The sequence below is a fragment of the Amblyomma americanum genome, chromosome 8 (genome assembly GCF_052857255.1).
Source record: "Amblyomma americanum isolate KBUSLIRL-KWMA chromosome 8, ASM5285725v1, whole genome shotgun sequence".
In the NCBI taxonomy this organism is placed as follows: domain Eukaryota; kingdom Metazoa; phylum Arthropoda; class Arachnida; order Ixodida; family Ixodidae; genus Amblyomma; species Amblyomma americanum.
In genome coordinates, this window is record NC_135504.1 from 22,456,815 (window position 1) to 22,469,515 (window position 12,701).

The window sequence follows — 12,701 nt, forward strand, 5'->3', positions numbered from 1 at the left end:
TATGACGTCATCACCTTCGGCTCGTGACGTCGCATGGCGCGGTTTCTTGCGGACACTTTTTTGCGGATATGACCTTGAAAGTGAGTCATCTAATGATTTCGCATTAATAAAAGAAGCCGCTCGCTTCTACACAGACATAAATACAACGTGCCTCTGTTGGTGTACTACAGTCGCAGCTTGTTAAGTGTTTCCGAAGGCACCATACAGATGACTGAAAGAGTATTCTCGCTATGCCGGATAGAGCCAGGAAATCGGAATATTCTTATATGCGTCTGCATAACCGTCGCATTGGAAGGTACATCGACGATCAGTTTCTTAATATCCTGTAACTATTGTCAAGCCTGAAAAGAGTATCGTGAATACCTCCCCCTCCTCCCAATTTCTGGTAGATGGTATAGAAAGGCTGTGTTTGTCGATTGCCGGTTCGTGCGTGAATGAGCGAGAGGCTTCCAATACGAACAAGTATACACGAAGCAGGTTGCCAGGTATCGACACATATAAAGTACTTACCGACGTACTGGTGGTAACCGCATATGGGACACCCCTGCCCGCAGGCCATAAACTCTCTGAGGGTTCATTCCAGATTATAAGCTTCTCCTATTGCGCGCACATCGATAGTGTCTGTACACACCTAATTAAACAATACCATCATCATTTTGTCTTTCCTCTCTCACATGATTCTCAGAATTGTTTTTAACTGAAAAACTTCTTAATCGCTTTTTGTTTTGTTTATAGTTTCTTCTCTGAGGTCTAGCAGCCGACCTCAACCTCACAATTTGAGGCTGAGGTAAGGTTGAGTGAGGTCAGCAGTGGCCTCAGAAAAAGTGAGGTGAGGGCGTCTAAGGAGACCTCAACCTCAACTGATGAGGTTGAGTGAGGTCGGCAAATTCTTTTTGAGGTTGAGGTGAGGTCCAGATTTTTGAGGTCAAATGCCCACCTCTGCTGAGCACATTACAGACGTGTATTAGCTGAATTAATTTATGCTCCCATGGTTCTGTGCACCACGAGTGTTTGTACTACATCCCCATACATGTGCCACATATGTAGTGGACAACTGGGGTGGACTGAGGCTCGAAGCTTGCAGGACTGAATGCTAAATGTGTGGGCGGAGGGGCTGTACATTCGGGCACCCCGCCAAAATGAAATCGTGAAAAGCCGTTGAAGCCCATACGCTAGGAAGCACTGGCTCAAGCTCTACCATATGCAAAGACGTCATCGGAAATCACTCACCGTAGGCTTCCTCGCTGACGTCGTCCCCCAGATCGACGCCCTGCTGGTAGTCGAAGAGCGCCACGGCTTCGGGCATGTCTTGACAGAAAATGAGGTACACAGGCCACGCAAGGTGGATTAGTTGGCCCCTTTTGAAAGGTCGAGAGTTCCTTAGCAGAGAACACATAATCAGGACAGGAACAAAGGACACGACCCCTTCGCCGAATATTTAAGATAAACGTATTAAGTACCACCTCGGCGGATATGTCGATGCCATATTTGGGTACCTCCTCAGCCCCTTTTTGTCTATGTCGGGAATAACTCTTCGGGGCCTATAGCTATATTCAGCGTGGTCACCGAGGTTCTTGGTCTGTGGGAAAAAAATTGTAGCTTTTATTTCCGTCTTAATATTTCATTATTTCTGTGCATTTGAGTACATTTAGGTTAAGCAAATATCTGATGATTTAACGAAACTATAAAATTGGATACAACTCAAGAACGAAGCCGTAGATGCCCCTCAAAGAAGGCCCTCCAGCCAATAGCGTGGACCAATTTTCATGATCCCCCGGTTAATCCGATTAACCCGCCGTTACTCCCCGTTCATCTTCCACCCCCTGCGATTTCATTTCGTTTATTTCATCCTTAAAGGCCCGAAAGCATTACATAAGGAGGGGCTTACAAATGGTTTTGTGTATATGCACTCATGATGAAAACATAGGCACAATGAACTTAACACTGGAACTGTAAACCGTCTAAAAAAAGGATAAAATAAGGAGGATCAAGCGGTTACAAAAAGGATAAGCAAAAAAAAATGAAAAAAGCACAAAAATACAGGGAAAAAATACAGGGCAACTACAGGTTCACGTGTTCTGAATATGGCTAGTGAGTTTCGCGCGAAATGTTTTGCGATCGTTGCATGAAACTATGTCGTTTGACAGGGCATTCCAATGTGTTATTGCGTCAGGAAAAAAAGAACTGCTCATTGCTAATGTGCAACTCTTGATGCTTGCTATGGGATGGCTGTGGCTTAGGCGACTGGAAGTTCGGATCGGTGGTTTCAGCAGGGGGGTGCTTTGACGTCGGATGGTAGAAAAAGCTGTGTAGTAGGCAAAGGCGTGAAATAATGCGGCGTGACTCAAGTGTGGGCAGGGAGATAGAACGCTTGAGTGCAGTGATGCCAATTTCTTTTGTGTATTCAGAGGTGATAAAACGGGTCGCGCGGTTTTGGATGGCCTCAAGTTCGGCGGTGAGGTAGGCTTGAGAGGGATGCCAGATGGATGATGTAAATTCAAGTTTGGGACGAACAAATGTTAGGTAAGCAAGTTTTTTTTTTACTTCGGGAGATGCTGACTTTCACGCTATAGTCGGATACAACTCAAGAACGAAGCGGCTTTTCCCCCTCACAGGACCCCCTTACAGCCAATGGCGTCGGGCGATTCTCATGACCCTGCTAGCGCGACAGTATTGCAGGGAGCGGAAGATGAAAGGGGATAGTCACCTTCCTGCATTGTCCCACTAGGAGTATAGTGCCCAGATATTCTAGGCGCTATACTGCTATAACAAGCAGGTTCATGATAATCGGCCGACGCCATTGGCTGGAAGGGGGCCCTTGGACAGGGAAGAGCCCCTTCGTTCTTGAGTTGTATCCTACATAGCAAGACCAAAGGGATCGGTCAACGGAAGGGAGGGGGAGTATAGGCCGACGCCATTGGCTAGAGGGGCTTCTTTGGGAGGCATTTGCCGCTTCGTTCTTGAGTTGTATCTGACTACAGTATCGCTACTCGCCGTGGTGTATACCAAGGGTTCAAGCTGTACACACCCTGATACGTCTTCTAGGCATTGTCGTTGACTGCATGCAGCGTCGCGGAATTTATAATATCAAGCGCACCAAAATTTCGCTCGCACAGCGAGAGTCTGTCTGGTGTGCCACAGTTTGGCACCTGAACGCGCCGCCAGCTGTCTCGATCCTTACCGGGATTCACGGTGATCACAGTCTTCCCGTCCGCGGAAGCCGCAAGTCCGAAGAGGGTGTTGAGCCTCACTCGTACGTCGGCGATGTACAGCACTGTTTTCAAGGAAGAATAAACGCGGCCCCCTTAGTTCTTAGGGACCGTATTTGCAATGCTATGGTCTAAGGGCAGCGCGCGCTTAACAGAGGCAGAACTGTGCAGCCAGTGAACGTGTTCACAGAGTACATAGAAAATTTGCATTTGAAGTTCGTTTATAGAACTCTCGAACAGAGCGCTAGCGCAGTTCATCACTTCTTCACTCTGGGCATGCGGTAACAAAAAAAATAAAAAAGAGGCTCTCGAGGCTACCGTGGCTTCGACGCTTTTTTATCAGCGAGTCTGCGTATTCTAGGGAAGCACGTAATTGGTACTGCGCATCAGCGAGTCTGCGTATTCTAGGGAAGCACCTAAATGATACTGCGCATCAGCAATCATGCCAATTACAAAACGGGCACCAACTATGCAGGGCGAGTATCGGTACTGAGCCGACGCCATTGAGGCTGGCGAAATTTAAAATAGATACGTATACCATATACTAGGCGTTTCAGGGAAGCTGGCCAGTAATGTTTTTTTTTTAAAATAGGGTTTTTGAGGTAAAGAGAAGTTTTTTAGACATAGTAATACCAGTGTTGGTGGTCATAAAAAAAAAAACAGGCGAATCGCGTTAACAATAAGTGATTATTATAACAGCCAACTTTTTAACTGTTACTGACAGGCGCCCGATTTCAAAGGGGTGTGTAGCGGGCTGCCAGTAACAGCCATATCAGTTTTTAGAATTTCGAAAATGCTATTACCCTCGCCGCTGTGGCTCAACGAATTTGGGCCATTTCTCGCGCCACTCGGAAACGGCGCTCCTGCGGGGAGCGCGAAGCGCCGTCAATCAAATAGCGTCACTACGTGACGCACGTACCACGCGACAATAGACACCAGATACATTTAGCATACCGTAACAACGTTGCCGTTACCGGAATATCGGGAGCCCGCCCACCACCGGCGAGCACGCGCTGATTGGTCCGGATGCTGCAGGCGAGAGCAGCTGCCTCAGCTGCCGGGTTCCTGGCGCCATCTGGCGCCGTCAAGGCGATTTGAGCATGCATATTAGTTGCGCGCGAGCTCCCGGTACTCCAGTACCGGTAATACGGCACACGATATGCTAACGGTGCCTAATCTCAGCCCCTCACGCGCTGGAGCAGCGGGGAGCACCGCAGCACTGGCGGGGCAGAGATTGTCATGTAGTAAGTGCGTCACGGAGAAACGCGATTTGATTGACGTCGCGTCGCACTCCCCGCAGGCGCGCGTTTTTCGAATGGCGCGAGGAATGGCACAAATTTGTTGAGCCATAGCGACGACGGTAATCGCATCTTCGAAATTCTAAAAACTAATGTAGTTATTAATAACATCCGGTTACAAAGCGGTAATTGCGATTGGTCGTCTATCGGTAATTTGGTTAACCACTTTACTATTTGGTGATTCACCTGTTTTTGGCGTTCGCCAGCATTGGTATTAATATGCCGCAAAAGAGCTTTCCTTTACCTACCCTATTTTTAGAAATTACTAGCGGGCTTCCCTGAGACGCTTAATATCTTTGTAGTTCTTGCACCGGCCCAAGACGCAAACGGACGGTTATGGGAGAGCAATGGAGAGCTGTGTTCGTCTTCCTTCTCTGTCAATTCGCATCTCGGTGCGCTATGAGAACTATAACGATGCGCACTTGACTAGCCCTGCCATGGTACACCGTGAGCCCTGCAGAGTATATCATGCATGCTATAGGGTGAAAAAATACGGTCCTATATATATAAATATGAAGAAAGCAAGTGCTAACGGGCAAGAAATTCACCTCACCTGTTTCCTTGGCCTTCCACAGGTGCGACATGTGAATGTGTTCTTCGTCCCACCTGGAGTGCAAGAATCCATACGAACAATACTTTCTGAGTAGCACATTTAAAAGGGTAGAGGAACCAAAATTTTCGTAGCGTATCTTTGCTTTCGAATGATGCGTAAGACATCAGTAAACATGAATCAGCGCGTGAAGTTCCCCTAAGCTTTGTACCTAACTTATAACTCAATGTTTTCTTCCACGTAGTTTCGGTTTTAGCTGTCGAAAGATGCGTAATATCACAAGTGAGCAACAGATAACGTGATACTTTTATCAATTGAAATATAACGGCTATTATATCCCCCGAATGATAATAAGTCGCCTGATCATGTGTGCGGCGGTCGGGGCAAGCTGGTTACGTTTGGCGAAGACGGTATACGTCGGCGTTCAGAACCCCAGTTTTGTAAGCGGTGTATTGTCTGATAGACCAAACTAAGTTAGCTCATGACGTAATATAGGGCCGAATTGAAACGCGAACGCACACATGCCTTACTTTTCTATCTTGCAACAAGGTATATCCCTCGCCCTCTCCAACCGTTTTATGAATATATACTTCTCTAGACCTTTCAACCAGAAACGTGAATCATGGTAGCTGGAAATGTACGAGTAAAATATTTCGTTTTTTTCACAGGCGCTGTTCCATGACTGTGCCATGACAGTGCTAGTCGAGTTCCTGGAATCAGGGGCGTTAGCTAACTAAACTGTGAGAATTAAACGCAGGTTGTGGAGACTTTGCCCCACGTACGACGTTCCCTTCGGTTTGCTTTCCCGAAATGCATCCTCCTCTGGTCAATTACCTTAACTTGTTAACAAGAGAGGGCGCCGGCGTCGCAGCGACATGAGCGCCGCGGACGGCGTGACCGCTGCGCGCGCGCGGGAGAGCACACTCTTTGGCTCGGGATTTCGGCGCGCACGGACTGTTCGGCCTAACGCTCCGCTCTCCGCCAGCAGGTCGAGGCCTCGTAGGGAGGAACGTTCTCCCGCATCTCGTCCCGTCCGGCCTCAGAGTTTCCCCCTGCCCAAGCGTGGGCGAACATTCGCTCGTAACCTTGCTGGTGAGTCGGACGACCTCGATTCCTTAGCGTATTTTGTTGCTAGCTGGAGTTATTGTTGTTGCTGCAATAAATGCCTGTTTGTGTCAGCCATACCGCCGTATTCACAAACAACCCTCCACTCGACGCTGCGCCTCCACTCATAGGAGTGGAGGAGAGCGCTCATCCTCGGCCCGAGGAGCAGTCGCGCTTCTTGAACACACCTCGAACATTCCTCCATCGAGGAGCTGGCCGAGTAGCCCTCCTCCACTCCAGTGCTTTCGAGGAGAAGAAAGAAACTGCCGATGACGAGAGTATTGTAAATTTATGCAAATAAAACACCACCTATTTGGTAATATAGAAGTAATTTGTCTATTTTAGTGGTAAACTGCAAGGTAAAAACAATAAAAATGCATATTTTTTGTTTTTCCATAAAAAAACGTGTACTTTCAGAAGAAATAACCAGTTTTCTTTACCTGTCTGGCAACCACAGCAGTCGCAGCTGTCCGGCGCGGCATTTTTGTTACGGTCCCTCTTTCGTTTCTCCGCTTGCTCGCCGCGTGTTCTCGTCCGTTTGCTGTGCTCCTGACTCGCTTCTTGCAGCTTTGTTGCAGTGTCTGTGCTTGCGCGTGTTCGACTGTTCGTGTGTGCACGTGTTTTTGTGTCTGCCCTTCTTTTTTTTTGGTTGCACAATGTCCGATCTCGACATTTCGGACTTCAGCACGACACCATCGGCATCCGCTTCTGACGCAACCCAGCGCGCCAAGAAACGACCCGCCTGTCCGCGATTCATCTTCACCGTAGATGAACGCCACGTCTCTAGGAACATTATGGCGAAGTATCGCGACGTGATAGAAAACAAACGAACGGACACTACCACTAAAAAGGCAAAGGATGAAGCCTGGTCTCAACTTTGCGATGATTACAATAGCTTGGCCGGCACACGCACTGTGTGTGTAGCACAGCTACGAAAACTGTGGGATAATATGAAGTCCCGGTGGAAAAAGAAGAAGTCTGAAGAAACGAGGGAAATCTTTCGGACAGGTGAGCGAAACAGTTTTACATTCAAAAACTGTCCCATACATTTTCCTGCATGTTCGCACGTTTCATCTTCTGACATCATTTTAATCCTAACAATTTGGCATTATTTAATAATGCGAAAAAATTATATGGTTACTTCGCATCAGCAAAACGTGTCCGCGAATTCTGTCTGCACGGTTATGTCGTTCTGTGGAGATAAATATGCAAAAGTTTGAGTTAGGCAGTGCGCGAGTAGATCTTGAAGTGGGAAAAGTTTGGTTGATGAATTGTAATTAGTTAATTAAATTGAAATAATGAAATAAAAATTGCTGTGTTTGAAGCAGGTTTTGTGCGACCGATTCGATGAAAAACGATGTAAATGCACGACAAGGCTTACTTAGTATAAAAAACAAATTTAAAAAATGAAAAACAAGCAACTACAAAATAAATGAAATAAGAAGTTTCCAACCAAAAAAAGGAACAGAGGGAGCAAGAGAAAAAGGGAAGGCTTTCGCATTTCCGTCCTTAAGCATAAATGCAATCTTTTTTCTTATTGTGAATTTTTGTGAAAAATTTTTAAAAATCTGCGTACTACTTTTGAGCAAAACATTACTGGTGGTACTCTACTGGTTAGCGATTTTGTTTGTTTTTCCTTTTCAAGCATTGCGTGCTGCGCACAGAATGCACTTCACCTCAGTGTGTTTCACTGCGCAGATTGTGCTGTAGGATATCTACAATTAAGAATTTTGGTGCAGGTGGCGGTACCCTTGAATGCTGGCCAATGAGTCCGGCAACAGAACTGGTTGGTGCAGTCGCCGACCATATGGCGACCAGACTGCCAAATTCCTTTGACAGCGACGGGGCCCATGTCAGCGAGGCAGTGCTATCCCTGCCACCTGTTGCATTATTGGAGGCGATGGTAAATGACAACGAACCAAGCCAAGACGACTTTTCCAGTAAGTAAGGCTGCCCTCTTTAAATACTAGTTACAACTGTCACGGTTAGTTTTCCTCGTGCATGAAGTCCAAAGCCTGGGCTGAGAAAGACGTTGTTGGGGAGGGCTATGGATTAATTTCAACTGCAAGGGATTCTTTAACGCCCGCTTACATGCCGCATTACACGGGCGTTTACACAGCTCCTTGCACCTGTCGATATGTGGGCGCAGCATCCCAGATTCAATTCGCAACTGGTGCTCGGCTATCGAGCGGCACTGCAGCAAACACTAGTTATTTTCTGCTCGTGGTATGTGCACGTGCTCAAGCAGGCGGGCCACATATTTATCAGGACTTCTTGCGGGCTCGTACTGGGTCCATTTTTCGCCATGTCACATACATGTTGAGAAGTTTGTTTTTAGATGTCTACACTAGTCGCGACCATGTAAAGCATTTGTTTTTGGTTCCCTGTTATGGTCTGAATAGCCTCTGTTTATGGTCTTATTTGTTCTTTGCATGTCATATCACAGTAGTATGTATGTAAGCATAAGAGCCCACCAATTTTGTTACAGCATTGCAGACTTCTCATGAAGGTATTGTATGTGTGTGCATGTTTTTGCAGGCGAGGTTCCTGCACCCACATCAATGCAGGCAGCACCATCACCATGGCTGAACAGCCGACCACTAACTTACGAGGCACTTCCTGTTCAGGAAGAGTGCCTCAGTGCAGGCAGACCAACAGTGCTCGTGCCTGTCGTGCCGTCGTGCCAGAGTGTGCCTGAGGACATCACACCAGCACAAATTGCTCGCACGAGGGCAGGTGGCCCCCGAGTTGCTGCGGTGGAGCGGACACTGGCTCCTGAAGTAGCAGCCAGAATTAAGGCTATTGAAGCTGAGGACCGGCGGAAGGAAGAGTTACACCAACTCGACCTACAACTCCGCAGGAGCCAGCTGGCCGAGCAGCGGCTCAAAAACAAAATGCAGCGCAAGCTGCTTTCTCTGGATTTTGAAATCAAAAAGCGGCAGTTAGAAGCACTGAAGCGCTAAATAGAGAAATAAAATTAACTTGTACATATTTGTCTCGGAACACTTCTGTGTACAATTACCAACACTGTCGTCATTTTGATGCAGTCGTACAGTATTATTTGCATGTTCCTTCAGTTTCTTAAAAACAATGTTCTTTATTTAACACACTTGCACATGTATAAACAGTATAAGGAAATATAATATGGAAAGGATCAAGCAGTAAAATAAGGAAGTAGCCTAAAAGCAGCCAAAAGAAATCTTTCGTTGGCAGAAATTGGAAGGTGCCATAATAGTTCACGAGGAAAGTGACAAAATACCAGTTGTGAAGGGTGTCACGCAGGGAGACGCGTTCTCTCCAGTACTATTCGTCACGTGCTTCCAGGATATTTTCAGAGAACTCGAGAGGAAACAACTGAGTATGAAATTGAATGCGAATGCCTTAATAATCTCAGATTTTCTAAAAATATTTCACTGCTAAGTAGCTGAGAACAAACTTCCAAACATGGTCGAAGACAAGCAAAGCAAAGGAAGCAGAACGGTGGGAGTAAAAATGCATATTGAGATCTTCAGTAATGTTAACACTCAGAACGGAACAGCCGACAAGAGGCAGTAAAGCATTAAAGTTGTAAGGTAAACGCACCTATTTAGAGCATAGTGACCACAGATCTGCACCACATGTGTAAACTAACTAGGAGAATAAGAATGATGGTGCAGCACATTTGCCAGGCACTCTCCAGCCATGAATGGCAGTTTACTAGTATTCCTCAACAGCCATATCTTGTGGGGCAAAGCCTATAACCTATGGGGCAGATATAGTGCAGCGAACTATGGAAAGGAAAATGATAGAAGTAGCGGTTAAAGTGCAGAATGAATGAGGGAATAAACGTGAGTTGGTAATGTCCAAGCTGGAATCAAGAAGAAATGGGCATGGGCAGGGAATGTAATGTGAATTCAAGATAAATGTTGGGCCATTGGTAACGGAATAAATCCCAAAAGAAGGTAAGCATAGCAGAAGGCGGCAGAAAGTACGGTGGGCTGATGAGATTAGGAATTCTGCAAGAACAAGGTGGCCGCAGCTGGCACAGCACAGGGTTAATTGGAAAGATACAGGAGAGGCCTGCGTCCTCCCATGGACGAGGTTCAGCTGATGATGACATTATACGCTATAAGAGAACCCAGTTCAAAGAAATAGACAAAAACACTGCAAATGCCATAAAAATAGCGGTTCTCTAACACTAGAAAAGTATCGTGTACATTTTCGGAGAAGGTAATTGGGACATTTAACGGAACGATCCTGCTATAAGCCCCACCCGAACACGAGAGCCATTCACTGTGTCGGCAGAAAGCTGCGGTGGCACATGAAGCTGCTGTGGTTGTACGCTGGGCTGTGGCTGCTGGATAACGGGGAGGGCCACAGCAGGTGGCTCCGGGTCCTTCCGTAGAACGGCGAGATTGTGAAGGGCGCCGCAAGCAGTTATTATAACTGCTGAGCACCCAGGGCGGTTCTGGAGGCCCATGTCTAGGCATGGGAAGCGGCGCTTCCAAACTCCAAAAGCCCTCTCCAGACTATTTCTCGTTTTGATGTGGGCCGCCTGATACCTGCATGAAAGACGAGCAGTTCGAAGTAAAAATTTGTATAGATGTGCTAAATTGAAGAGCACAGCAGTCTGCGCATTACTTTCTCAGTGGCCCCTCTGCAGCTAATAATAAAGCTGTAATTACATTTGCACGCCTCGGAAAGTAGCAAGACAGCTTCAGGGGCGTTGTCCGTCAACTGGTGGCAAATGTATACTAAATCTGAATTTTTATTTCTTGTTGAATTTGAATGAAAAAATGGGAAAAGCATAGAAAAATTATGTGTTTCAGTAACAAATAAAAATGAAGATTCCACTCTTTGATGTAAAGTGTTTACGGAGCAGTACAGCAACAAAAGGAGATGACATTCGTACATTTGTGCTGCCTTCAATCAAAGAAACTATGGTGCTACGTTCCCTCTTGTACTTACCTGCCCTCTGGGGTATTTGGCGGTTTGGCATCTGCCAGAGGTGTCATTAAAAATGACATGCAGGGATAACCTGCGTCTCCCAGCAGCAACCCAGGAACTCGTTTTGTCTCGTAGAGGACCCGTGCACGGCTGTTGTCAAAAATCCTGCTGTCATGAACTGATCCAGGCCAGCCGACGACCAAGTCATAAAATTCAAGCCTTGGCCCTGTGATTGCCTGAGGATAAAATATTATGTCTTTTTCGTGAAAATATTCTCAGGAAATGAAAATAAATTTTTGTGCCTACATGTCAGATCACTCTACTCTTCAGCAATTAATATATATTCATAAAACTTAGGTTCTATGTTTTACAGGAAACAAGAGCCAGAAAAATTAGCACTTTCATTGAAATGGTGCAAGTTGTTTACTTTCAATGCGAGTGAAAATTTGGTGCATCATGTAACAGGAACGCTAGGTAACATTCATGGTATTTATTTATTTTTACTCTCGGGGTCATACAGGCATTTGAAAAGGGTGCAGGAAGAATGAAATGCAAAACAAGCAATGCGAAAAACAAATTATTGCTCCTATATATACAATGTTAGCTAAGAAATAGAGAGTAAAATCATTAGATGTGCTGGTGTTTATACAACGCAAGGCAAATATTGAGGCATAACAAAAATATTGTACAAAAAATACCTTCATCACTGATGAATTGATAGCAGTCGCTTTGGACGTAAAACGGGTTTGCGTATACGTACACGCAATAATTAAACCGGACCCTCCAATCTTGAAAAGTGATGCAGTGCAGGTTCAGCACGCCAAGAGATCGATCCTTTTTTTTTGGTCAATATTTACATGAACATTATTTGAAGAAGACGACAGCTAAGATGGGCAATGTGAAGAAAAGTGGCCCTCAAGTTGGTTCTATATCAACGCGCGTTAGTACAATTTAATGCCACCTAGAACGCGATAAAGTTTTGCAAAAAGAAAAATAGGCTCACCTGCACATTGATCGAAAAGTAGCCTTTCCGGTTGCGGTACACCTCTCCGAGCTGCCCGCCAGGAGACGTGATTCTAATGTGGGTGCAGTCTATGCACCCAGTCACCCCAGGGAAACGGCCAAGGCGGTAGAAGTCTCTCGTGTCCGCTTGAAACTCGGCTGCAGTAGCGGGGAACTTAACAGTTCGAGGGAACATATGTGCCGCGATCAGCGTGGATACTCGTTCCACTGCACGGCACACCGTCGGTTGCGAAACATTTACCAAGTCACCGGTGACGACTTGGAACGTTCCACTTCCATAAAATCGAAGTGCAATGGCCAGCTGAAGCATCGGTGGTAGCGGGTGACCGCGATTGCTGACGCTTTCTTCCATGGGCAGGCACTTCAGGAGCTCTCGCACGGTGTCCTTCGAAAACCGGTACCGGGATAGGAACTCCCCATCGCTGAAATGCTCGAGCGGGTTTATTCTGTCCCGCAACGCCCGTCGTGGCACAACTGAAGCTTCGCTATCGTCGGCGCCGTCGTGGAACAGTTCGTCCACACGTAGCACACGTTCGGCGAACTCGGCGAGCGAGCCGGCAGCCATCTCAACACGGTTGAGGGGGGACGCTT

General features: G+C 46.5%; 2 protein-coding genes across 2 annotated transcripts in view; one reads left to right on the forward strand and one right to left on the reverse strand.

Moving 5' to 3' along the window:
* The window catches only part of hdm (meiosis specific with OB domains hold'em), a 46,005-nt gene that overhangs the window by 9,389 nt on the left and 23,915 nt on the right, over nt 1-12,701 (reverse strand). Inside the window, exons 6-8 of the mRNA XM_077634108.1 lie at nt 5,061-5,113; nt 3,182-3,274; nt 1,231-1,308 (exon numbers count right to left, since the gene is read on the reverse strand). Coding sequence (XP_077490234.1) covers nt 1,231-1,308; nt 3,182-3,274; nt 5,061-5,113 — 224 coding nt within the window. The remainder of the gene's footprint in view (nt 1-1,230; nt 1,309-3,181; nt 3,275-5,060; nt 5,114-12,701) is intronic.
* On the forward strand, nt 7,810-9,158 carry LOC144101092 (uncharacterized). Its single transcript, XM_077634106.1, has 2 exons — nt 7,810-8,101; nt 8,700-9,158. The coding sequence occupies exons 1-2, from the start codon at nt 7,927-7,929 to the stop codon at nt 9,122-9,124; spliced, it is 600 nt and encodes a 199-aa protein (XP_077490232.1). The 5' UTR covers nt 7,810-7,926; the 3' UTR covers nt 9,125-9,158.